Source organism: Pelodiscus sinensis, chromosome 3 (assembly GCF_049634645.1).
Source record: "Pelodiscus sinensis isolate JC-2024 chromosome 3, ASM4963464v1, whole genome shotgun sequence".
NCBI classification, from domain to species: domain Eukaryota; kingdom Metazoa; phylum Chordata; order Testudines; family Trionychidae; genus Pelodiscus; species Pelodiscus sinensis.
In genome coordinates, this window is record NC_134713.1 from 42,462,335 (window position 1) to 42,490,172 (window position 27,838).

Genomic DNA, 27,838 nt, shown 5'->3' on the forward strand with positions numbered 1-27,838 from the left:
AAGAACGTGGATAGAATATAATAGTTGATATCAGAAGTACCTCTAACAGTACAAGATGGATTTTTGTATAGTATGGGAAATTTGAAAGGCTTTTTTAATTGATGCCAACGTCTATTAAAGAAAAAAAATTGCTAGAGTGGCAATTTTGTTTACATGGTTTCTTATCTTGTGCTACCAGCTAGAGCCCATAATTCCCATATTTCATTAGTTTTAAAATTGTCAAATTAAAGCTCAAATATGCAGGGAGTAGACACCGTGGTAAAATTTGTGTTATTTTGCGACTCACAAATTTGTTTTCGCTGAATATTTATATCTGCAAACTGAAAAATACAGCTGCCATCTGGAAAAGAAATAAAATGATAATGATTGACTTTTGATAATTTCAAAAGGGAATTCTATCACCCTTTTAAAACAGTCTTTTTTATTAGTTTAACATCCTGTTTGAGTAGTATTATTTACCCAGATGTGCTAGCCCAAAGCCTAAAGTAAACAAAGACATTTTAATTTTCTGATAAATAATACTGAATTGGTTTTGTTCCATTCAGATAAACAACAGCCATACTTCAATCATTGTATTATGGTTGAGATTGAGTCCAGATATACAGTGTTGTTTTTGTGATTACAATATTCTACTTGACCCACAAAGTAGCTCTTTTTCAGATAAGAACATTGGGTGATTGGAGACAACTATGTATGAAATGCGAAATTTCACAACTTCCATTTCTGGTGCCTTTGTAAAGGTTCATATTTGTCTCTTATTTAAAATAAAGGGAAGCCTCTTATCATTTGTGTACTGAACAACATCAAGACATAGGCATGTAGAATATAGATAATGTTTTAAATTAAATGTCTGAACTTCAAAACTACTTACAGGTCTTGGCACTTGCTTTTGGAAATATCTGCAGTACAAGAATGCTACCAGTAGCATTCCAAAACCAAACATGATTATCCTTTATCAAACTTCCTTTCATCAAATGTACCAGATTCTCCAGGTCTACTTTATGTGCTGCAAAATATGTGTGGCAAAACTCGTATATAGTTTGCAAATTAGCTAGGATCCATTTGGGGTAATGTATTTGACACAATGGAGGGAAGTACGACTAGATGTGGAGAGACTTGGGAAAAAACAGAATAAAAAAGGCAAGATGGATGTAGATGAGGGACAGAAGAGAGTAGTGAAGGCTGTATAAAAAGATGGGGGAAAGGAGAGAGAGGTTGGTCAGATGATAAACTAGCTGATTTCAGAATATGAGGCCAACCAATCAGGAAAGGCCAGAAAAAACAGGAAAATCTGACTGCTGTGATAAGTAACATAATTCATATTTTCAGTCTTAAGGAGCATTCCCTGGGAGATTGAACCTAATGTGTATTGTCCAATGGAAAAGTGGCCACCTTGACTAGATGGAGTTGTCAAGACTGCATCATTTTGTACGAATTGGAATTCTGCTTCCATAAATTATTCTATTCAAGAGTTAGGATTGCAGAAAGATTTGAGTTCTGATCTTTTCTAATAAAACTGAAGTGATTCACCAGCACTTTTATCTAATAGCACTATTGCAGCTGTTACACTAGCACTGGACTGCACACTTATTGGTATAAATGACATGCTGTGTTCTTCAGAGCAAGTGCCACAGTGTGATTACTTGTGTAGCATTGCAAACAATTTTGCCTGTGGGTAGCTAGTGAATTGCAGGCATGCTAGGGAGTTACAATCATATCTGCGGTGGCAAAATACTCTAGGGTAGATGAGTCCAGTGACTTCTCTAGAGTCACACAGGAAGTCTATGGCAGATTTGGGAACAGAATCCCACTTTTCTGGTGACCACTTTTGTAGCTACAAAACCTTCCGCTACTAATTACATTGCTTTTTCCTCAGTACACAATGTACAGTCAGCTTCTTGAAACTATTTCTGGTCTTTCTCCTACTCACTAAAACATTTGGGGAATGGAGCATGACTATGTTTAGTGGACTGATTGAAGCAGTTTGCAAAACAGAAAGTACATCTTTTTCCAATTAGAAAAAATGAAGTTGTGAACAAACAACTGAACATTTTGAACACAGCCATTTTTATATTAAAAGAACATTGAGTAAAATGATGCCATCACACCATGTACAGCATCTTTAAAATGCTTGTAAATAAATACATCTATACCCAAAATAGATCCTTTAAGATGCACCACTTCTGTGGTAGTACTTACTTACAGTATATTTTGGCATGTAGGGATATTAACTTTACAAGTGAAAGAGCAAATGTTTAAAAGCCAGCTACTTTTAATAAAAGTCCAGTCAAAGAAGAAATTGAAATTATATGCCCACATCATCTCCTCCCTGTAAATATATTCAAGAAACAAAGAATCAATTACCATGTTATGTTTTAGTAGTTGGGTGCTTTCAATGTTTCTTTGTGTACAAAATTCTTTTAGGCCCACACATACCTATTCAGAAAATATATTGCTAGAAGTCAATCTAGAAATAATTGCTGAAGAACAAAAATATTATCTGTCCATCAATCTATCATACATATTCATATTGTTGTTTAAAACCTATCTTTCCCCTCCCTGAGCTGTATCCTACATATCATGGACAGCAATGTGGAAAAAGAGACATTCAAGTCATCAATCCACTGAGTTCCTTAGCATAGAATGGGTAAGCAGTTTTTTTTTATACAGTGCTCCATTGCATCTTTGTAAAATATCTTGTAGAGACAACTGAAGGATTGATATTAGGCTTTATTATGCCTAAATATTTTGAGGTTATTGTTCCCAATATAAAAATCTGGCTTTAAATCTATTGTTAATTACATCTGGCTGCTGTCCTTAATAGAGCGAAGTCCTAAATGACTTCATTTCTGCTCAGTTAAGGACCAAAGAATTTAAGCTCTAGTATTTTACAAAATGCTTCATTAGTCTGAAATAGTGTTAACAATAACACCTTTAGGGCACAATTGTACTCTGAGACATATGGATTCCTGTTTTGTAAGAACAAGCATTTGTGGTAGATGGTTATAAAAGACACTCATTGCTGCTTAATTATGTGGTAGTTGGCTGTGCACATCCTTAGATTCTGGTCATACAATTGATGTTTTGCCTAGTAGATTAATCCACTGAATTAAGCTAATTTGGAATAAATCATTCTTATTCTGGAACTAATCATGGGTTTAATCTTGAATAATTCCCTGTGTACCCAAGCCTTGAGACTTCTTTGAAAATCACAAGATATAGTGTTGTAAAAATATACAGATCTTTCTACGCATTGGTCACTGTCCTATGAATTTGTAGTCTTAACAAAACAAGGTGCAGAAATACAAACATGGCACATGTCTGCAATTCAGACGAGAAGAGAAGATATCTGGGGATATGCTAATGTTTTAAGGAGGGATTGAAAAATGTGTGAATGGGTATTTGGAGATGAGGACAGAGAGACAGTCTAAAGCATAAGAGGGACAGCATGAGCAGCTGAGCACAGAAATAGCTGAATATTTTATCGTATTTTTGGCAAAAAAAAAATTTGAGGAAAAACAAACTTAAAAATGTGGATACATTTTCATCAATCCTACCCCCCTCAAATTCTCAAACCATTTCTTTTTGTTTAATAACAGTTTTTGAAATTTTTTTACCCTCTCATATCAGCTGCAGTGAAAGCAAATTAAGGAAGCAAATGGGAGCAATGGGTTGACAGAATTAGGAATGACATTAAGACTAACATGAGAGCAGGAGTGCAGAGTGGTGCCTACAGTGACAACCAGCTTTTGTGTGACCGTATCCTTTCTCTTTTTGCACAAGGATGGGATTTGCCTTTGAATGTCAGCAAAACAGTACTGGTGGGCATGAATTTGGGCCTGATTCTGCACTTCTTAACTAGGGACAAAATGGACCCTGTTTTAATGAGAATTTTGCCTGAGTAAGATATACTGTACACGGCAATTATTGGTGTCATCCTTGTCATGACACAGGCCTAATGACTGCAGCAGGACTGAAGCCAAGGATAGGAGCACAAGTCAGGAACTGGAACAGGAAGCTTATTGGTGCAAGACAGGAACACAGTTGAAGCAGGGCTAGAATAAGGCAAGCACCGAAGGAATCACAAGCTGCAGGCAGAAGTGTCAAACAGCCACCAGACTGAGGACAAAGCCTGTTGTTATGGCAACTTACCCTCCAGTTCACCAAACAAGCACATGTGCTTACCAAAACCAGTGTTGGGCTTCACACCCAGAGAGTGGGGGAGTTGAAGTCACTTGGGGATGACTTCCTAAAAAATGGAGTCATTTCCCATCTTTTAACAAAAAATTCCATTGAATTTATAATAGCATCACCAAGGGTACGTCTAAACTACATGCCTCTGTCGGCAGAGGCATGTAGATTTGTTTGTTCAGCAAAGGTAAATGAAGCCGCGATTTAAATGATCGCGGCTTCATTTACATTTACATGGCTGCCGCGCTGAGCCGACAAACAGCTGATCAGCTGTTTGTCGGCTCGCCGCTAGTCTGGACGTTCCCCCTGTCGACATCAAAGCCCTTTGTCGGCAGCCCCGGTAAACCTCATTCCATGAGGAATAACGGGGCTGCCGACAAAGGGCTTTGATGTCGACAGGGGGAACGTCCAGACTAGCGGCGAGCCGACAAACAGCTGATCAGGTGTTTGTCGGCTCAGCGCGGCAGCCATGTAAATGTAAATGAAGCCGCGATCATTTAAATCGCGGCTTCATTTGCCTTTGCTGATCTGTCTAATCTACATGCCTCTGCCGACAGAGGCATGTAGTCTAGACACAGCCCAATAGTCAAGAGAAAAGTAGTGCCTGAAAAATAAACTCAAATATTTGCCTCAGCTTCATGTTTTCTGAGGCAAACCACTCCCCCTTCCTCAGAAGAGGGGGTGCTACCTACTAGGAGTAGCATGTTGGTATCTCTAATGCTGATCCTCCAGTACCTCTGAACGACAAGAAACAGCACAATATTAGTTCTGATGTGAGTTGCACGTGTGAGGAAGCAGTGGCACATTAGGTAACCACGGTGAAATGACTGACAGTGGGAATATCACAGCAGGCCATGTTAGAAGTCAATGCTGAGGTGTATGCAGGTCTGGCACTGACTTCTGTGAAAGGAGAAGCAATTACAGTGAACTCCATCTGGTACCCAATCATCAGACATGTTTAGAAACTGAAGTGCAAATGACTGATGCATGCTGACATAAAATTAAATTAGAGTTCCTCATTAACATAATCCCAAAAGATTTATCTCTCGACCATGACAGATATAAGCAGAGATTTATTTCTGATCTCTATGTTAGAATTGATAATTATTGCTCCTTAAGAATGCAGATTAAGTATAGCTTTTAGAAGATGAAAATAAGAAAAATTATCATGGAAAATTATGAGTGTGTTCCTTAAACATTGCATGACTTACCTTGGGAGAGGACAGGTGGAATTACAGCACTACTTTGTAGGAATGTAAGGCAGTTTTCTTACAGGCAATCTTCCAGTTGATATTAATTTTAAAACAGTCACTGCTAGAACACTATTAGAAGAATGAAGGCCAGTTCAAAGCCCTCAGTGCTCCTGCTTGCAGCACTGTGTTATATCATGTGTGTAAAATATATATCTATATAGTGACAAAGTCAACAGGATAGGGAAAAGGCAGCCCTAAAAGGGTGAAAGCCCCTCCCCCATATTAAATAGGAATGAATTAGTACAGGTCAATCAGGGTCAACTAAAAGGGATTATCTCTGGCAGATTAAGATCATCTGAGACAGGACTACCTTGGCCCAACTAGGATCAGCTGATTTCATTTTAGGGCTACCTAAGATCTTTTAAAACTCTCCTTTGTTGGGAGATGGAGTAGTAGCATGTGCAACTGACCTGCTTCTCCTCTGTTCTCCCCTCCTGCTCCCCCTCCTTAGTGGCTACTAACCAAGAGATAGCAGGGAGAAGCTAGGAGGAGAAGCTCAACTTCCTACCCTAGGGAAAGACAATGAACCTAAACTTCTGTTAAGAGGAAGGCTGGGTGCCTGGCTATGACAGATAGGGTTGCTTTATTTGAGGCCCATCTTGCTATGGGGATAAGTGCAGAGGCTGAGAAGGGAAAGAAGGTCATTTACCACAATATAAACGTTTGAGAGAGCATATATGTCTGTCTGTTCAAGAGCTAGGACCACCAAATTGGTATACAGCTTCAGCCCTATCCCAGAGAAATGATTTAGATGAAGCATGTACATTTTCATTTTATTTTCCAAATAACTCCCAAAAAAGTGAGTTAAGAACCCAGGTGATCTAATATCAGCAAATTGCAATAGAAACAAGAGGCTTTGGATTATCTAGTGCAGGGGTTTTCAAACTGTTTTTTCTGGGACCACTTTTGAAAATATTCAGGCTGTGATGACCACTGCCTCCCCAGAAGTGATGATACATATTACACTTATTTCTGTGGCACTGCCTTCAAAGATAGGGACCTGGCCAGCAGCCACTACTCTCATGACCCCTCTACAATGATAGTGTGCCACCCTTTTGGGTCAGGACTCCCAGTTTGAAAAATTCTCATCTAAGTCGGGGGCAGGGAAGTCCTGGACCCATGGAAGTCAATAGTTTTGACTAAAGTTGACTAACATGTTCAACCTTAATTTTCAGTCCCACTTTATAACCCATACACCATATTTGCAGGGTGTATATATTGTTTGAATAATCATTTACTACAGTAAGCAAAATGTACAATGGGGCCTACATGAGCCATTTCATAGTGGTCAGAATCTGTTTTCTTTTGTTATGTCATATACAAGTCAAGGCATGAGCCTATTGCTGTAGATTTCTTCTCTCACTTGAACCAGTAAAAGTCAGAAGATGAGGGAAAAGTATTTTCATCTGTAATAAGAGATGAGCTTAGTATTTTGTTTACAAAAGCCACAACATTGACCCTGAGGCATGCCTTGGACTAAACTAATCACTCCTTTCGCCCATACTCTAGGCCATAGGTTTCCAAACTGGGAGGTGCATCCCCCTGGGGGAGGGGGAAGAAATTCCAGGGGGGATGTGAGGCGACCCAGCCCCCTCCCTCCCCTCATCAACTCCCCCCCAAGAAAGAACCTGGTCCATGGTGACTGTTTTTCAGCCCCAGTCAGTTCCTTTTTTTTCCTCAACAAGGTGTGATGCTGAAAAGTTTGGGAACTACTACTTTAGGCTATTAGTCCTGTTAGAGAAGGAAATTAGGTTGGTTTGGCATGATTTGTTCTTCAAAAATCTATGTTGACTACTACTTATTATCCTATTATCCTCTAGATAGCTTTTACGGTATTGAAACTAGGCTGATGGATCCTCTTTATTCTCTTTTATAAAAATAGATACCAGGTTTGCCCTTCTCTAGTCCTCTGCAAACTCAACCATACTCCCTGAGGTCTTAAAAATAATTGCAAATGGTTCTGAGATTGCTTCAGCTAGTTCCTTAAGTACCCCAGCATGAATTTCATCAGGTCATGCCAACTTGAATACATCAACATATTTAAATGTACTTTAACCAGTCTGTTCCCTGTTCCATCTTGTTTTCTGTTCCCCTTTTTGTTGATATTAATCATGTTAAGTGTTTAGTCATAGTTATCCTTCCAGAGAAGACTGAAGCAATTTATGTACAGATGTAAAAATTGTTGATCACATTTCCCCACTGTTTTCCCTCTTATTGCTTCCCTCCTCCCCTCCTTCCCCAACTTCAAATCCTCTAAGGTCATCTTTTTTATTTCTACCTGGTAACCTAGTTTAAAACCTTCCTCACTAGGTTGGTGAGTCAGTTTTCAAAGATGCTCTTCCCTTTGTTTGTCAAGTGGACCCCATCTCTTCCCAGCAGTCCTCCTTCCTGCTATGGTTGAGGAAGCCAAAGCGATCCTGTCAACATCATCTGTGCAGCCATGCATTCATCTCCAAGATACATCTGTCCCTACCTGGGTCCTTACTCCCAACTGGCGGGGGGAAGGGGCAGGAGGGGAAGGATGGATGAGAATACCATCTGTGCCCTGACATCTTGTTCCCAGGGCCATACCTGACAGTATCATTAGTGCTCACGGGGTTGCACACTATGGGATAGTCATCTGAGCCTCAGCAGCCTTTCCATGTTGTCTGTTAACTGCAGGCAGGCAGCTCCCATCCTGGAACAGGTGTCAGAGCAGCAAATGAATGCTCCCTGAGAAGAGGGCCTCTGAAAACCATCACTATGTCTCCTCCTTTTGATTATAGTGGCCTGAGCCTCTCATCCTTGGGAGGGATGTGCCATTTCTTCCTCAGCCATTGAGATCTGCTCCTCACTTGAGGACTGGGATAGGTGGGTTCATCTCTGTTGACTGCCTGAGGGGGTCAGACACCAATGGTCTCGATGCAGAGGTCTAGCTAGCATCCTTGATCACAGATGTCTCCATACACATTCAGTTGGTGAAGTGCTTATACTACTGGATGCTAGTCTGATATCCTGAGAGACCCCACCTACACCTACTGGGTGGTTTCCTGTGCCTAATTTTCATCAGCAGGGTCATGCTGAGTGAGCTAAGACCAGGGTCTGAGCAGAAGCTTCCATGACTCTCTGGACCCACAGAAGAAGAGCTAACAGTGGTGTGGACAGCATGCCATTTTCTGCCTATTACAGGTTCTTCGTTATATGATATCTGAGAGTTAAAAGGTGCGGGGGAAAAAGACTGTTCCTCCTCGCTTTTGTTTGCTGATGAACTCAGCTGGCTTGTCACCTTACTAGCTATTTAGTCAGTGTGCTTTTTATAACCTGGATTTCATGCACAACTAGAAAGACTCACGCTGTCTTCCCTCAGCTGCCTCTAATTGCTGGTCTATTCAAAAAAGCTAAAAAATGCTCTCATATTAAAAAGATGCTAACCCACCTATCTGCAGGGCAACTTTGCACAGATTAAAGTTAGCAACAAAGCTTAGATTTCAAATACCGAAACCAGCAAAGCAGTAAACCAGACCAGAGTTCTGTCAGTTTTTGCTGGCTAGTTCTCAGCACAGAAAAGAGCTCTGTTTCTGTTCCCCAGCATTACACAATAGCAAGAAGGCAGAAGTGCTCCAGAAATACTCACCAGCTGGCTATCTCCCATGTTGGTTGTTTGTTACTTTCCTCATGAGCATAATAAATTAATCTCTGTGTTATAGCTCACTCTCTCTCCTTAATTTCTTCAATTTGTATTGTTGTGAATTAAATTGAGTCTGTGATTTCATTTATGACTGAAGACTGTTTAATATGAAATTGATGACTGTTGTTGAAGTAACAATCTTTTTCAGCTATTTAAATCAATTTAAATAATAGCAGCATGGCAGTTCACAGCTGCTATCTCAGGAAATCTAACTATTTTAATAGCTAACATGTCTTGTAATGGTTTTTACTTTATACAGGCAGTCCCCGGGTTACGTACAAGATAGGGACTGTAGGTTTGTTCTTAAGTTGAATTTGTATGTAAGTCGGAACTGGTACATATTGTAGGGGAAACTCTAGCCAAACATTTTTTTTAGTTTTGGATAGCATAGGGAAAGGTTAACTCCCCTTTAATGTTTGTTTTGCTGTCTGTTCCCCTGTTCAGAAGATTTCACATCTATTTCTGTCCCTGTGACAAACTCAGGACTAAAGGAAAATGCAGGACAATGTAGCACTTTAAAGACTAACAAGATGGTTTATTAGATGATGAGCTTTCGTGGGCCAGACCCACTTCCTCAGATCAAATAGTGGAAGAAAGTAGTCACAACCATATATACCAAAGGATACAATTAAAAAAAATGAACAAATATGAAAAGGACAAATCACATTGCAGAACAGAAGGGGGATGCGGGGGGGTGGGAAGGGGGAGGAAGGAAGGTAAGTGTCTGTGAATTGCTGATATTAAAGGTAGGGAGAGTGGGATGTTTGTGAGTTAATGGTATTACAGGTGATAATTGGGGAAACTGTCTTGGTAATGGGTGAGAAAGTTCAAAGTCTTGTTAAGTCCTTGTTGGCAAGTGTCGAATTTTAACATGAATGACAGTTCAGAGGATTCCCTTTCAAGTGCAGATGTAAAAGGTCTTTGTAGCAGAATGCAGGTGGCTAAGTCATTGAGAGAGTGTCCTTTCTGGTTAAAGTGGCAAGAAACTGTTTTCTCTTTGTGATCTTGTCTGATATCTGTTTTGTGGGCATTAATCCTTTGGCGAAGTGTCTGAGATGTTTGTCCAATGTACATAGCAGACGGACTCTTTCGGCACATGATAGCATAGATTATATTTCTGGATGCGCAGGAATATGTGTTCTTGATCTTATAACTCACTTGGTTAGGTCCAATAATGGTTTCAGCAGAATGAATATGTGGACAAAGCTGGCAACGGGGTTTGTTGCAAGGGAAGGTACCAGGGTTGGTATTAGTGTGGTATGTCCTGTGGTGGTTGGTAAGAATCATCTTGAGGTTAGGTGGTTGTCTATAGGAGACTATAGGTCTGTCTCCCAGAGCCTCTTTGAGTATGGTATCCTGTTCCAATATAGGCTGTAGTTTATTGATAATGTGTTGGACAGGTTTAAGTTGGGGGTTGTAGGTGATGACAAGTGGTGTTCTATTGTTGGTTTTCTTGGGTCTGTCTTGAAGTAGATGGTTTCTAGGTATTCGTCTGGCTCTTTCAATTTGCTTTTTTATTTCTCTGGGTGGGTAGTTGAGATTTATAAATGCTTGGTAGAGATCCTGAAGCTTCTGGTCTCTGTCAGTGGGGTTAGAGCAGATGCGGTTGTATCGAAGGGCTTGGCTATAGACGATGGATCGTGTGGTGTGTTCTGGATGGGAGCTGGATGCATGTAGGTAACTGTATGAGTCGGTGGGTTTTCTGTAGAGAGTGGTGTCTAATTTTCCATTGTTGATTTGTACGGTGGTGTCCAGGAAGTGGATCTCTCGTGTAGAATGGTCCAGGCTGAGGTTGATGGTGGGGTGTAGGTTGTTGAAATCTCTGTGGAATATCTCCAGTGTTTCTTGGCCATGTGTCCAGATCATAAAGATGTCATCGATGTACCGTAGGTAGAGGAGGGGTGAAAGGGGACGGGAGTTGAGGAAACGTTGTTCTAGGTCAGCCATAAAGATGTTAGCATACTGTGGGGCCATGCGTGTACCCATGGCTGTGCCGCTGATCTGGAGGTATAAGTTGTTCTCAAACTGGAAATAATACACAGCTTCCGCAACAACGCACAGACTGACATTATTCGCAAACGACAACAAGCGACACACAATCTTAGCCGCGCTGAACACCATGCCATCCAGAGTCTCAAAAACAACCTGGACATTGTAATCAAACCAGCTGACAAAGGGGGTGCTGTGGTCATTATGAATAAGGCCGACTATAACCAGGAGGCAACCAGACAACTCTCGAACACCACATTTTACAAACCTCTCCCCTCTGACCCCACCTTGGACTACCAAAAGAAACTACACTGTCTCCTTAAAAGCCTCCCCACAGCTACTCGGGAACAAATCCTCACAGAATCACCTTCTGACCCCCGACCAGGATTGTTCTATCTACTTCCCAAGATCCATAAACCTGGGCACCCCGGACGTCCCATCATCTCTGGTATTGGCACGCTCACTACTGGTCTATCCAGCTATGTAGACACTCTTCTCAAACCCTTCATAACCAATACCCCCAGCTATCTCCGAGACACTACTGACTTCCTAAGGAAACTACAAAACATCGATAACCTCCCCAATAATACCATCCTTGCCACCATGGATGTAGAAGCTCTATATACCAACATCCCACATGAAGACGGATTACAAGCAATTAGAAACACTATCCCAGAGGACACTACTGCCAACCTGATAGCAGACCTATGTAACTTTGTTCTCACCCACAATTATTTCCAGTTTGAGAACAACAGCCATGGGTACACGCATGGCCCCACAGTATGCTAACATCTTTATGGCTGACCTAGAACAACGTTTCCTCAACTCCCGTCCCCTTTCACCCCTCCTCTACCTACGGTACATCGATGACATCTTTATGATCTGGACACATGGCCAAGAAACACTGGAGATATTCCACAGAGATTTCAACAACCTACACCCCACCATCAACCTCAGCCTGGACCATTCTACACGAGAGATCCACTTCCTGGACACCACCGTACAAATCAACAATGGAAAATTAGACACCACTCTCTACAGAAAACCCACCGACTCATACAGTTACCTACATGCATCCAGCTCCCATCCAGAACACACCACACGATCCATCGTCTATAGCCAAGCCCTTCGATACAACCGCATCTGCTCTAACCCCACTGACAGAGACCAGAAGCTTCAGGATCTCTACCAAGCATTTATAAATCTCAACTACCCACCCAGAGAAATAAAAAAGCAAATTGAAAGAGCCAGACGAATACCTAGAAACCATCTACTTCAAGACAGACCCAAGAAAACCAACAATAGAACACCACTTGTCATCACCTACAACCCCCAACTTAAACCTGTCCAACACATTATCAATAAACTACAGCCTATATTGGAACAGGATACCATACTCAAAGAGGCTCTGGGAGACAGACCTATAGTCTCCTATAGACAACCACCTAACCTCAAGATGATTCTTACCAACCACCACAGGACATACCACACTAATACCAACCCTGGTACCTTCCCTTGCAACAAACCCCGTTGCCAGCTTTGTCCACATATTCATTCTGCTGAAACCATTATTGGACCTAACCAAGTGAGTTATAAGATCAAGAACACATATTCCTGCGCATCCAGAAATATAATCTATGCTATCATGTGCCGAAAGAGTCCGTCTGCTATGTACATTGGACAAACATCTCAGACACTTCGCCAAAGGATTAATGCCCACAAAACAGATATCAGACAAGATCACAAAGAGAAAACAGTTTCTTGCCACTTTAACCAGAAAGGACACTCTCTCAATGACTTAGCCACCTGCATTCTGCTACAAAGACCTTTTACATCTGCACTTGAAAGGGAATCCTCTGAACTGTCATTCATGTTAAAATTCGACACTTGCCAACAAGGACTTAACAAGACTTTGAACTTTCTCACCCATTACCAAGACAGTTTCCCCAATTATCACCTGTAATACCATTAACTCACAAACATCCCACTCTCCCTACCTTTAATATCAGCAATTCACAGACACTTACCTTCCTTCCTCCCCCTTCTGTTCTGCAATGTGATTTGTCCTTTTCATATTTGTTCATTTTTTTTAATTGTATCCTTTGGTATATATGGTTGTGACTACAGGCAGTCCCCGGGTTACGTACAAGATAGGGACTATAGGTTTGTTCTTAAGTTGAATTTGTATGTAAGTCGGAACTGGCTCCAGATTCAGCTGCTGCCAATGAAACTGAGCAGGGGCTGACTACAGGAAGCCGGAGGCAGAGTTGCTCTGCCCCCAACTTCCTGGAATCAGCCTGATCAGTTTCAACAGCTGCTGAATCTGGAACCTGGGACAGAACAGCTGGGGCGCTGCCCGGTAGGTTCCCACAGGACCAACTCGGCAGCACCCCAGCTGCTCTACCTGAGGCGTCCCGCAACAAAAGCCTGGTCTGCTGGGGGGGGCGGGCGCACTAGCTGCGCCCCCTCCCCTCCGCAGCAGACCAGGGAGACCTGAGCAAAGCCGCACAGGCAGAGGGACCCCGCTGCCCATGAGGCTTTGCTCCTGTCTCCCTGGGGTGCTGGGGGGAGTCTCCCCCAGCAGATCAGGGAGACCCGAGCAAAGCCGCACAGGCGGAGGGACCCCGCCACCCGTGTGGCTTTGCTCCTTTGCCCCCGAGCAAAGCTGCACAGGCGGCGGGATGCCGCTTGTGCGGCTTTGCTCCTGTCTCCCTGGTCTGCTGGGGGGGTCCAGAAATGCCGCTGGACCCCCCCAGAAGACCAGGGACACCCGAGCAAAGCTGCCGCCTGGCTTTGCTCGTAAAGCCGCCCAGGCGGCGGCTTTGCTCGGGTGTCCCTGGTCTGCTGGGGGGGGGGTCCAGCGGCTTTGCTGGACCCCCCCAGCAGACCAGGGAGACCGGGAGAAGCTTTTCTCACTCCGGAGGACATGGGTGGCGACCCGCCACCCGTGAGCTCCGGGGCGAGAAAAGCCCCATTCGTAAGTGCGGATCCGACATAAGTTGGATGCGCGTAAGTCGGGGACTGCCTGTACTTGAAACTTCCTGTATAAGCCTGGCCCTATAAAACATAGGAAGACATACTAATTGGAAGTTGGTGCAATCTAGTTTTTAACTTAATTAAAATATGTTGAATTTAAACAAGCATCAATTTAATGGCACCCTCCAGAAAAGAAAACTATGGTGAATGGAAGTCTTGGAGCAATTGGTGAATGATGCTGTCTAGTTTATAACACAAACATCTTACACAAACCTCTTACATTTAATTTTTCAAGTAGAATTTTATCTTTCTATTAATTTTTATGGTTAATCCATTATATATTTAAGTTAAATAGGCTACACCAGTGCTTCTGTCCAGTTATACATCAGAATATACAAGTGGTATACACTAAAATATACCAGTAATATATCAGGATCAGGGACTCTTTGCTGGGCTATATTCAGTACCAGAAGGATACCACAGTATAATGCTCCAGGCCTTATATTCTCTCTTCTCGCTTGCATTTGCACTTTGGAGGTATGCACATAAATAATTGTGAGCTTAGTTGTTGTGATGGATAAGAGTGGTGCTAGCCAACACTTAGTAACTAAAGGGTTAAACTCAGATAGCTAAGGGCTAAGAGCCACAAGGTTCTTAATTCATTTAAAAAGGCAGTGGGGAGACAAGGTGCGAGCCGGGACAGCTGATTTCTGGCTTGTGCCTGGTCCCCTGCTACACCTGTGACTCCACTGCCTCCTCACAGAGATGGTGCTGGGGAGGAGGGGAACTGGCTTTTAAGCCATCTCCCACCAGCACGGGGCTCCAGCTTCCCCTCCCTTGCTGCCTCTCTCTAATAGAGGCAGCAAGGGAGGGAGAAGTAACTAGTCGAATATGCATATGTTTATCGGATAGTCAATTAGTCATTTATATTCCTAGGTCCCCACCTTTTGCACTCAGAGTGCCAGAGAGGGACACAGCCCTCGTAGTTGTACAAAATACTTTTTTAATTTCTATAAATGAGGGCTCTGTGTACTTGCTTCGCTGTGCCTTTACAAATTATTTGTCTGAAAGCTACCCAGTAACTCCTGTTAAATATTAATGCTACCTCCATGTCCGATCACACAATATATCTGATATCAAGTGTCCATCAACTTCATTATAAATGGGAAGGCAGCAAGGGAGAACATTAGCAACTGTGCCAGGTAACAAGGTTGCTACAGAACTTTCATTTCTTAACTAGTAAGGTCAAAGAACAATCACAGATCCATATAAAAATCCATGTTTGTTTTAAAAGAAGATTTGAAAGGCTGTCTGCAGCAGATTGCAATGAAGAGACAGGTGTTCTAACGACTGTGATGGATGGTGTCAGCTTTAGAAAGCTCAGTCAATGGCAAGCTAATATGATGAATGCCTTAGCTTGAGTGAAGGTGATCACAAATAACATCATAAATATTTGCTCATAAAATCCCTGGGTAACAACAGTGTTTCTGTAACTTTCTATACATAATTTTACACATTTATCCCTTAGCTCCTTGAAATGTTATTCAGGGATATTATGGAACAAAGCAGAGCTACTGAAATTCAATCTACTTGAGTGATAATGCTCATTCTGAAAAGTACCAGCAGTCTTTGGTGTGGAGTTTACATACCGGACTATATGCTAGTCAGAGGATCTGGAAAACAAATCTGCCCATGCTAAACTTTATGCGCATGACTAATACCAACATCAACAGGGTTGTTTGCAGGAGCACGTCTTAAGTATTCTGGTGTGTGCAAACTTATTGCCAGCCTGCCTACCTGATAATTGCATCTCTAATTCATGATGACCTAGAGCAAGACTGAAACACAGGCCCTCCCTCAGGGAAAGGCAGCAAGCTGTAAGAAGCATTGTGGCTCCTTGAAGCAAATTACCACCCTGCACTGCCTGTGAAAAGGATCCCATTGGTCACACACCTTGTCCTTCCACACATCGGTCCTAGTAGCTGAGGCAGGAGCTCAGGCTTTGTTTTTCCTATCCCTTAGTAACCTGCATCTGGAAGCAAGGAGCAATTCTAGATTGCATAATACAGTCTAATAAGTTTGTGAACTAAAAGGCCCAATTTGACCTGTGAGATCATATTCTTCATAAACAATGAGGTGACTATGATGTATCCAGTGCTTTTACCTTATGAACATCTTAAAACATAGCTTGCTCGGAAGTAGATGGTGAAATATAAAGTTGTTTGTCACTGTGTTTTAAAGATTAAGTCTCTCATCCTAACTTTAAAATAATCCAGTGGCCTATGGCTGTGCAAACCATCTGATTGCATCTTCTGTATCTGATTCATGTAACATGAACACTCTAATTCACTATTTTTCACCCTTCCTTCTCTCCCCACCAAACCCTATTTATTTTGGAACTGGACTGTGAATGTGCCATTCATCTGAAGAAATGGGTTATACCCATGAAAGCTTATGATACCATCTACACATTTTGTTAGTCTTTAAGATGCTGCTAGACTGTTCATTGTTTTTTAAGTTTTGCTTTCTGTAGGTCATTTAGAAGGCAGTTTTCTGATAATGAAATCAACATCTACTTAAATTCTTTCAGCTGAAAATCTGTGCTTATCATTTTTAACATCCCAGCAGCTACAAGGCTAGTCTTGTCTTGAGTTATATGTATGTTTTTGTCTCCATGTCCTAAAATCGCTATTTTGTGTACAGATACAAATTACAAAGGAGCATAACAAATAACACGTGGCTCAAATTTCTGTTTCATTGTAAATGAGAAAACCACAGTGGAAAAAATGTCCTAGATTGCTGCTATTCTGCTACAAAATAATTCAATTCAGTTTAGTCCTAATACTTTATTGTTTGTAAATTAGATTAACTAGTACAATCCCGAAGTCAGGTTTTAGGGATAAATTCCATCAATTCCTTCCACCGGGAGGATGGATCTTACACCTGTTACTCACCCATGGATGAATGAATGGATCCTTATTTACAATTCTTCCCAAGTCTGCTATGATGAGGTTCTGCTGAGGTTTCACACCAATGGGGCTGTGGCTTGCGGCTCCTCTCTCCAATTCTGGCAAGTCAGCTTTACAGCAGCTTCACTGGAAGAGCTTTTTCTCCTTACTTCTCCAGACCTCCTATGAAGGGGGATTTCACTGTTTGGAGCAGGATGTGGAAAGTCTGGTGGTGTCTTTTAGGTGGAATTTCCATTTTGTGTTGAAGAAAAACCGCATAGCCCACCCACGTGACTCTCAGCCTGCATTCTTCCTTCCCAGTCTTTGTGTGGTACCCCAAATGGGCAGGAAAGGGGTAAAATGGTGATGGGGCCATGGCTTATCCTGACACCTTCCAATACACCAAGATAACAGAGACTGGATGCCCCTGATGTGGAGGTGAGGAAGGAAGTATACTGTAACCTTTATTTGCCCAGGACTCTCTTGGAAGCAGAACTAATCCCTAAACTCATGCACTGGCTCCATTCCAACTTTTACACTGGGAATTGTGTCATTTGCATGCACATATGCTGTGGCAAAAACAATGAAACAAGTTTGGGTTTTCTTTGTTTTTTCCAAAGTATTTTCACAGGTAAAACTGTGGGTTGTTTCTAGTTAGGATGTAATTTTGTTAAGAGAAAGCTGTGATAAATGAAAGCTATGACCCTTAAGCTTCCTGCTCTATTCCTATGTCATTTGACTAAGTTAAAGGTATCTTGTTTCTAAAAGAACATTTTCAATTTATGTTCAGTTCATAAGCGAAAGGCTTTTTGACCATACCCTGTGTTCATGCTCGTGTAAATCTGCTGAAGGCAGTGAAGTTATACTGTGACACATGCTGACTAGTGGAGTGCTGATGCAGGAGAAATGTGGAACATCAAACTCTGGGCCAAACTCTCCCCTGAGATACCCACCATACAACTGTACTGATTCAACATTTTGTCCTTTATCAAGAGAATTTCTCAGCTTTGATTAGAAAATACATATATTGCTAGGACACACAACCCATCCATCGGTAAAACCAGTGAAATAAGCATAAGACATGAGGATATATGTTAGATCATTTACAGAAATTAAACAGCTTCTTTCTTCTTTGGCAAAAATGATTAAATCAAGATTACAAGATGCATTGCTTGTGTGTCTTGTAGGTCCCCTCTGGAGAATCTGGAACCAAACCTTTGATCTTCACATTTGTTCCATCTATCGGACAACTTCCAACTCATTTTCAGGTTGTAGATGTTTCTAAACTCCTGGTGAAAGCTTCAGAGGAGCCAAACAATGAAAGCAGTCAAGACATTTTAAATAGGGTAAGATTTTATATTGACTTAGTTTGATATTTATTTGAAAGCTATGGAAAAGTCTTCCTGACCATCACTGAACAGTTCCTCCTTAACCTCTTCCCTCTTGGTGTTTGATTGTAAATTCCGGGACCACCAGAAAAGCAGCCACACTGTATACATGGGAACATGGGAATTGTTATAATGGAGCAGACTGGTCTGCTAATAAGGTATTTTGCCTTTGGTAGAATTGATACCTGAAGCAAACCACTCCCTATCTCTATAATATGTTCTTCCCATTAGGTGATGATATATCATGATGATGTGATGAGGGTGGGAAGGAGACAAACATAAACATTTGAATATCACACTGGAAAGCACCAATAGAAAGTCACAGAATCCTGCCTTCAGCAATGGCCACCATTGGATGCGCCACACCAAGATGCCAATTTCCACAGTTATTCTAATTGTGCAAAACTACTGTGGGAAGATTTACATTTCTTCTATTCTGAAACCCCTACGGTTGAGACAGGTGCTCCACACTATAAAAGGGGAGCTCACAGGAAACAAGTATCCTTTGCTAACTTGGAAAGCTGATATTAGTAAGACATGGCCTCTTCGCAGTTTAGTGGTTACACTTTAAAGCAGGGCTACTCAAAATACCTCCCATTTGTTTGCAGCCCGTAGGTGGGAGCCAAAACAAAAGAGTAGTCCATATAATGGTCTTCTATTGATATGTGTGTTAGTAGTTAAATTCCTGGACTGTCATTGCTCGTTAAAAGTGCTGTTATATGGGTGGAAATAAGGTAAATATTACATTTTATCGATATCAGCAGAACTGACTTAAATGGGGCCTGTGTGTTGTGTACGCTTGCCTTCATCTTTGTATTCATGCCTGTCCATGTGAAAGAAGCTATTTGCATATACTTGCATATATATTTGCATATACATGCAATCACACTTAAGTTGCAGTCCTTGGCATAAGCTGTGAGTATCATTATGGTTCCCGGGGCTTCCAAAGTTGAGTAGCCCTGCTTTAAAGTCTTATCTCCTGAAGGCCAATGTCTCATGTAACTTTTGGATTTAGCTGGTATAACCACAAATGTTCCTCTTGATCGTATATGGATACTTTAAAAAAAATGCTGCTACACTATTTGCCTCAGTGATTTCCTGTGATAGTGAATTCCCCAGGCTGACATTACACTGAAAAGGAAAATATTTCTTTTCATTCATTCCTGCATTATTTGAAAGCATAATTATGATCCTCTGACTAATTTCCATGACTGCTTTGTATGGTCCTTTTGGTCTTGGTGCTTCAAGTCCTTGTATGCTGCATAGCAGGGAATGCATTTTGGTGTTACACTGGTTTAAATAAACATAAACCACACATGGGGGCAAGTAATATGCAATGCCAGTAACAGTTCCTGAACTGAATGGCGGTCTCAAGCACTTTGAATATCTTTTCCCCAGAGCACAGCATTAAAAAAAGCAGTTTAATGTAGACAGAGAATGGGTGTGTCGGAGGAGGATAAGTTTAGGTTGCAAATAGTTACTGCTCCTTTGGTCATGTCACTGCTGCTAGAAGTTCCTTTAGTAAAGCAGACTCAAGTTGCCCTGATTTCTGTGTCCATTTATCACATTTCAATATTTTCTTATAAAGGCAGCACTCACTTATGCTGAGCAGCATTAAGAGCTTTGTACCTCCTTTTATTCTAATTTCCAAGTTGAGCGTGGCCAAACCTTTTCACAAGTGAATCACTCTAGTTCATATTTAGGCATCTAAACAAATAGCCTGATTTTTTGAAAGCGCTAATTTCCCTTTTTCATTGCAGTTGGTGGGAATCTAACTCTGTAGCATGCCCATCATAGAGCATACATATGGAAGCCCTATCAGTAGGATTTATTTCATAGTCCGGTCCTCTGCCTGATCCCTCCTCCTAGGGAAAAGAATACATAAATAGCTTCAAATATTGGAGGACGCAGAAATGTGTGTGACATATGCAAAGGATAACACTACTGCTGCTTTTATCCAAAGGGCACTTGCAGGGGTAAATACTAGAAACTGAAAAAAGCAGAATATTATCTGCTATAAAAAAAAACCCAATTGTGCTTTGTGCTAAAATGCTTACCCTTTAACGTACAGTAATACTCCCTGACCTCAGATTCTTTTGTTTCCTCTTTCCAGAAAATGCCCTGGATTCAGGTCCTTTGTTTCTTTGTTGCTATCTATGGATATTGCCCCAGATTTCTCTGTCAGATAGTTGAGAGGTATTGTCTGCTTTTGTGGATCCCACAGTCAGAATTCCAGCCCCATCATGTCTGCTTTAGGCTGGCCTCACAGCTCATTCTGCTTGACTGCCCCCTCCCATCCTGCCTCTCAAATCCCAACCTCAAATTCAATCTCTCATTTTGATGTGAGTCTTCCAGTTCTGTGTTATGTTGTTAGAAAGACAACAAGTGTCTCCCTTCATAACAGACTTAATGTATGGCCAGTGTGTTGGCGGAGGGAAGGTGCTGGGAGTGGGAAAGCATGCTAGTGGAACACTGAAACAGCTTGCTTCTGTCTCTCTGAAACATCCAGCTGAGGCTGGAGCCTTGAGAGCTTGGCTTCTCTTCAGGGAGACTGGTAGCATAGTCCCCAGCTAGTGCTCCAAGCTAAAGGTTCCTTCCTTTCTTAGGGAGAGCAACTAATATTCAGATAAACTAGAATTTATTTTAATGTGTTTTACAGCCTACCATAGCCTCTGATAACCTGGCCTTAAAAAGTGGAATCAGGCAAGACAGTGAATCCATCTACCACGCAGGCATCTACCAGAAGATTTTCCAGCCAAAAGGACATAACACAAATAAAGGAGACATGCAGGAGAGTGACCTTTTCAAGGCTGAGTTTGTCTTTATTACAGACTCTGATGATGGAGATGAAGAGAGTGTTCTCCAAACCAATGTTAAGCAGCCTTCCATAGGTCTTGGCACTGGGCATGTGAGGTGTCAATTATTGGCTACATCCCACATTTCTTCTGGTGAGGAGTCAAGCAAACCTCTTGGTGACTTGAATGTTCCTGGGACACAATGTTCTGTGCTGTCTGACCGTGATACCGGTCCCTCAAAACAACACCAGGTATGTTTTTATTTAAACTCTTGTGTGTAGGTATGGGTGTTCCTGTCAACTTTCACTTGTCATCTCTTTTGTGCTGTGGTCATCCAATTTAGCTTGGGATGGGATGTTGATTGCTGGCTGCTTTTTGTGGATGATTAGTAACTTCTCCTTTTTGCCATAGTTAGTAGCTCTGCATTTCTAGCTAAAAGTGGGAGGTAATGTATAAAGGGAGTAGGGATGGAATTGAGTAGCTGATGCAGATCTGTTAATCTTTTTCTTCTCACCGCTCCGATCTATTGAACACAACACAATCAAAAGGCGTAGGGTTAGATTCTCAGCATGTGAAAATTGGCACAGTTCCATTGAAATCAACAGATTTTGGAGATATGCAGATTTACACTTTGAAGTTTATGCAGCCATTTATATCTATAATTGAGTGTTGTTTTGCATTGGTTTTTGCATGGATGTAAATGACAACTCCAGCTGCAACGCCCATTTTGTGGGCTTGTCTTCACTGCAACGGTTAGTATGTGTGAGTTACTGCGCTTGAGCTAACTCAAGTGAGAGTGAGCCCACTTCAAAACTTTAACACTTGGAGTTAAAAATAGCTATTGGATTAGCAGCACAGAATGACTGGATTAGCAGAGTGATTAGACTGGATTAGCTGCGGATGAGTTGTAACTTGAGCCACAGGACACTCTTCTCCCATTTTCCCATCCCCCACTGGCCAGCGAGTTTGAGTTCAAAGCACTACTTAGCTCATGCTATGAATTGGTTTGTGTGGATGGGAGTCGAGTTAAGGGTAACTCTCTAGTTATAACTCAAGCTAACTGTGCTGTGATGACCCACCCTCTGATATCCAGTATACAGAACACGATTTTATACTGGGCAAAATTTAGGACTCTAGAGAAAAAATAAACAAATGGTGCTGACAGTTGATTTTATTTTGAGACAGGTGAAATAGAATGAGAAGGTGAGTACAAAAATAAAATAAAACCAGTGGCTTTCTCTGCCTGACAAAACGAATAATTCTGGATGTCCAAGGCTCAACTCCTGATGTCCTTATTTAGTTCTTATTCAAATTCCCCATGATCTCAATGTTCTCATGTGACTGAGTAAAACTTGAAGAAAGGAGCTTAGGATATGATCTCCTAACATGAGGAATTATTCATTGGATATGCCCAGTCCCAGTGAAGTCAATGGAAGTATGATGTGGGTAGACAAACCCTGGCAACACATCAGCTAATGTATGCTGAGGCAGCTCTGCTGAAGAGCATCTGAGAGAGATGTCAGTATTGAAGACGGGAGCTTAAAAGGGAAAAACTAAGCTTAGTTAGTGGTACCTTAGTCAGGAGAGCAGGTCTCTGGCCCTCTGGTCATGGACCAAGTATAATGCTGACAGGCAGAACTGAACCTGGGACCTCTGGAGCTTAATGCATGAGCCTCTCTAGCCTGAACTAAAAGCTAGGTGGCTCTCCACTAAGGCCATAGAACACACTCATTCTTTCTCCCTGTAAGTGGTTTCAGTGCCACTACATGGGACAGTGAACCACACTCAGTAGGTGTGTGATATACAAACACTGGCTAAAGGCAAGAATTCCTCAGATGAACACTGCCGGGAGAGAGAGGAACTCTTATGGATCCATCTGTGATGTGACTTGTTTTATGGTACGGGAACTTAGCGTGGCCCACAGATTTTCAAAAGCATTGCGAGGGATGAGAGCTTTACCACATCTGTGGAATGATTTGTTGGTGTGTGTTTGACAACTCCCAAGAGGATAAGTTATCTGGGCCTTTGTCAGAGGACAAAGCCTTGTAAGACTTGATTGGCATACAGGACCACTAGACACCACAGAACAGTGGCTTGGGGTGAGGCTTGGGACTTTACCCAGGGCCTAGGAGGAGGTATCCTGGTGCAGGGACCCTGATAACAGGGAGTTTTGCCTGAGAAAAGAACAAAAGATTTGGTCTTCGGAGAGGCAGCTTACAAGAAATGAAAGATTTAGAAAATGAAAATTCAGTTGTGGTACTTTGAGTCCACATAGATTGTGGAAGAATTAGTTAGGAATTTTCTCCAGTAGCTGCTATCAAATATATGGCAAAGCTTTTATAAAAGAAACAGAGAGGAATATATGTGCTGTAGTTTCTTAATGAGTTTTTGATGGTCTGACAAGTAATAGAAGACTTGTTTGCCAGTGTATGGGAAAAATGGAACCTCTGGCCTTCAGTACAGAGTTTGGAAGAATTCAGATAAAGTCTGTTAAACTGTATTAATCTTATATCTGAGTTTATTATAGGGTAAATGTGTACTATGCCTGATATGCATGCCCCAGGTGTACACCTTCCTAAGTCATTGTTCTAAAAATGCATGGCAGACAGATGAACTTTCTGTATGCCTTCCATCTGCTTTATTTTTTAAATATTTGTTGCCTGTATGTGATAAATACAATATATTTTGACTAAGATGCTTTTTTCTGGTGTTCAAAGTCCATCTCTACTGAGCCCTTCTCAGTATTTCTATGGTAAATCTCTCTTAATGGTTTAGTATTAATGGAGTCACAAAACCTAAAACAAAGGAAATTAGGCTTTAATGTAACAATTTAAAATTGGTACATTACTTATACCAGGCAGGGTGACATGCGCCTGTAATCCAAGATGTTTTGAAGGTTAAGGGGGGTAGATCACTAAAACTCAGGAGTTTTGGGCTGAGTTTGTGCTATGCCAATTGAGCGTCTGCTGCCACTGGCAGTCTGGTCACAAATGGCTGAAGGACTGGCTAGAACAACATGTTATGGTGCTCTCTCTCTGAGGGCTGAGGGACCTCTCAGATAAAGTGATGTTACTTCTCTGCTAGTAAATTTACTGGTTTTATCCACATGGGAATCTTCTCTTTCATAGGGGTCTACATTGCAAAAGGATCTTGATTACAAAATCAACATCACGGTGACTGTACATGTACTACATTGGTTTAAAAGAATCTAGCCCAGCAGTTACTTCACACCATCAAAATCTCTCACATTTGTTTCCTGTCAGTGGGGGAAGGAGGACAGTGACTGACACTGAAGTAAATAGATGTTCTAACCACCCATGGGGAGACTTAACTTGCTTGACCAATGCTCCTGGAAAATTGATGTCATATTCAAAGTATGAAAAGTAATTCAGTATTTCAAATTTAATAATATATTAGTTACCACTTCTTCTGCTGCCTTCACTTCTTGTGAGGCAGCTCTGGCTGCTGAAGTAGCTGGGAATCATGTAGCAGGCAGTTATCATAAAGCAGCCAGTTCTCTCCTTTTTCTCATCTGTAACACTCATGCTCCACCCACATGGCATAATGGAGTTTTAGATCAATTAGAAGCTGCTAGATATAAACTCCCATTTTAAAAAATTACTGAGATCAAATGTTTAGTGACTAAGGAGGAGCAAACAAATAATGTTCCATGTTAAGTGATGATTGATGGCAGATGCACATAATACCAGGAGGTGGCTCATCCTTTGCACCATGCCTGGAGAGAACATGCCCTCATTTTCCCCCTTGTGCCCCTCTGCAAACCCAGTCACCTTGTGACAGAGGGTATAGGTTCTTCCACAGCCTTTCAGTATTTGCCAGTGAAGCTGGTCATTGATAGATGGGTGTGAATGGTGCACTCTCTCTTTGTACAGCATCTTGATTTAGGCTATAATCTAGCCCGGCGGGAGGGCAATAAAAAAAGGCAGCCTGCAGGGTTAGTCCCAGGCATCTGCCACTATGTTTTCCTGCGCCTCTGCAGGTATCAGAGGATCACAGCTCTGGTTGGCTGCAATTCACCATATGTGGCCAATGCAAGCGGCGGGAAGTGTCACAGACCGGGATGCTACTTCCCACTACTTGCATTGGCCATGCACGGTGATTGGTGGCCAATCAGAGCTGCGATCCTCCAATACCTGCGGAGGCTCAGGTAAACAGGGAGGGTGATGGGCCTGCCGGGGACTAACCCTGTGGACTGCATCTGGCCCATGGGCCGGAATTAGATAAAAAAAGACACAATAATCTGTAGATGATCAGCATTCTTGATTTGGTTCCCATGATGTTTCTAAGGATCTGCTTTTCATATTGGCTATTCCTTCACAGACACAATGAAATTTACAAGAACATTCACTTTTCGGGGAAATATAGTTTCAGTATCAGATCTCTGTGTTTGTGTTTGGGTGATCTACATGGAAATCCTGAGTTATCATGCTGGATGTCTTTTTCTGACCCTATTATGACTCGGGAGTGCATGAAAATAGGGAAGATACAGTCTGCTTCCATGCTCCCACCTTGTATAAGAACCTCAGAGAAACTAACCTCTAAAGTAAAAGATGAATTCTCGTTATGGCATTGAATTTCAGGTTAGTAGTCTCACCAACAGTTGTGGTAGGCCATAGTTTGTCTGGTGCAAACTTTCTTTAAAAGTGCGAATGTATATGTACTAAATACACACACATCATATTTATATGCGCATATTTTGAACTCACTTATAAATATAATTATGGAAAACATAAAAAAACCACCAAGATGCCAATCAAACAGCAAAGTGTTGCTTCAACTAGATTAAGATGCTTGAAGTAGGAGACATATTTTATGTTTGTAAATTACCAAACCCATTGCTCACTAGATGATAAAATAGTAAGAAGCAACCCTAGCACCAGATGACATTCTTCCCTCTAAACTGCTACTGAACTAGTTTCTTATCCCGGTGAAAGCACAGTGCTGCAGGACGTGCTGTGTTTAGCATGAATTAATTAAAAATTAAGACCTGATCACTTCTAGTACCCGATTCTCATTTACACAAAAGGTTGATAGTTCTGACACTGTAGAGAGGCATGAAAGAGAGGATGTTGGCACTTATGAAAATGGGAGCAAAATACACCTACACTCATTTTAAGGCCTGATTGCAGAGTGGTGCAAAGAATCTATTATGCAAATGAGAATCAGGCTCCTGATCTTTAGAGTTCCAATAATGTACTTTCTGCAAGAGATGGGGTGATAGCCCTAGTGTTCCAAGTAAATTACATTTTCCTATACATACCGTCAGTCCTCTCTTTCTACATTTCCTCAATATATTCTGCTTTTCTTCCTTTTAATACTTAAGTGTTGTTTGGCAGTTGCCACAGTCCACCTGAGATAAAGCAAAGTGTGACTTGATCTATATACACATTCAATGGTCACCTTTTAAAAGTGAACAATAGTTGCTGCAGAGTGTCACGGTTTTCCCCTGTACTTAACATAGAAATACAATAACTGTCAGAACTTGCTGACTTTGTTTTAACCAAGCTGTTTTGTATTTAATTCTTTTCAGCAATAACAATAGAATATAGACATGGTGCTCACTGGAGATAAAGAATCTAGTGTAGGTATAGCAGCTTTCTACATGCTCTCCCATTGATAAAGGACCTAGTCTTGTTCCTATGGAAACTATCGGAAGTTGTTCCAATAACTTCAGGGAAAGGAAACAAGATCAGTCCAGAAGTTTTTTTTAAATGGTTTGGGACCATCAGGAATGAAAGATGTTCTATCTGCTTCAGATAATATTAATATTTAGAAGTAATAGTTAATATTTGAAAGGAGATGAATAATGTGTAGAAATTTTGTTATAAGAACTGAACAACTGCCCACAAACCACCTCCTCCTTATTTGTCCAAAACAAATGTTAAGCAGCAGTAGTTATTCAAGTGTGGAATGAAACAAAGATGATTTTTATTTTAATTGCAAGTCCAGCAACTTCTCAACTAATTATTTGACAATTCTAAACCACATGGATTAAATCTTCAAGTAATTACTCAGGAAGGTCATTGCCTGACTAAAAGGATTGCCTAACATCAGTAAATTCATGGAGAATCTGTAAAAAAAGAGCAAAAATTGTTCCTGTCCATAAAATCTGTTTTTTTTTAAAAAGCATCCAAGAAAACCCAAACAAAAACCAAAAATAAATGTAGATGTTAGTAAAAAATTAGCTTTGCAGCTCCACAGAGTCTGCAATTCCTGGGGCAGGGGTGAAGAGGGGAACTCTCCTGGCAGGTATGCATCCAGCACATACCCCTGCAGGGCTCCCTGGGGTTTGTTGGGAGGGGCGGGGGCAGGGAGTAGGGTATGGTGGGTCTTGTGTATCAGCCTTTTACATGCTCCCCACTGATAAGTCACAGCTGGGTGGTCACTGGTGGAGTCCCCCATGCCCTGGTAGGGTGAATGGCTATTGGGTGTCCCCTCCCAGGGTGGGAGGAAGGCCTGGAGAGGCGATGGTTTGGGCCAGGAAAGGGGGAGAGCAGTCATTGGAACAGGATTGTATCCTCATGCCTGACCAACATGCTGCGGGTCTAGTTGCATGTGTTGTGGGCTGACTCAGTTTGCTGTCTGGGTTGGAGTTTCACGGGTGTCATTA

At 41.6% G+C, this 27,838-nt stretch overlaps 1 protein-coding gene across 20 annotated transcripts in view; it reads left to right on the plus strand.

Moving 5' to 3' along the window:
• Positions 1-27,838, plus strand: part of MLIP (muscular LMNA interacting protein) — a 150,069-nt gene that overhangs the window by 39,704 nt on the left and 82,527 nt on the right. For 18 of the 20 annotated variants that reach the window (XR_012902553.1, XR_012902554.1, XM_075923630.1 and 15 more), the window contains 2 exons: positions 18,212-18,370; positions 21,072-21,458. Coding sequence is in view for 18 of the 20 variants with exons in the window: in XM_075923630.1 (XP_075779745.1) it covers positions 18,212-18,370; positions 21,072-21,458 (546 nt within the window). In the remaining 2 variants the exon portion in view is untranslated. Of the gene's footprint in view, positions 1-2,564; positions 2,648-18,211; positions 18,371-21,071; positions 21,459-27,838 lie in introns of all 20 variants that reach the window. The other 2 variants (XM_075923629.1, XM_075923619.1) reach the window with 2 other exon arrangements.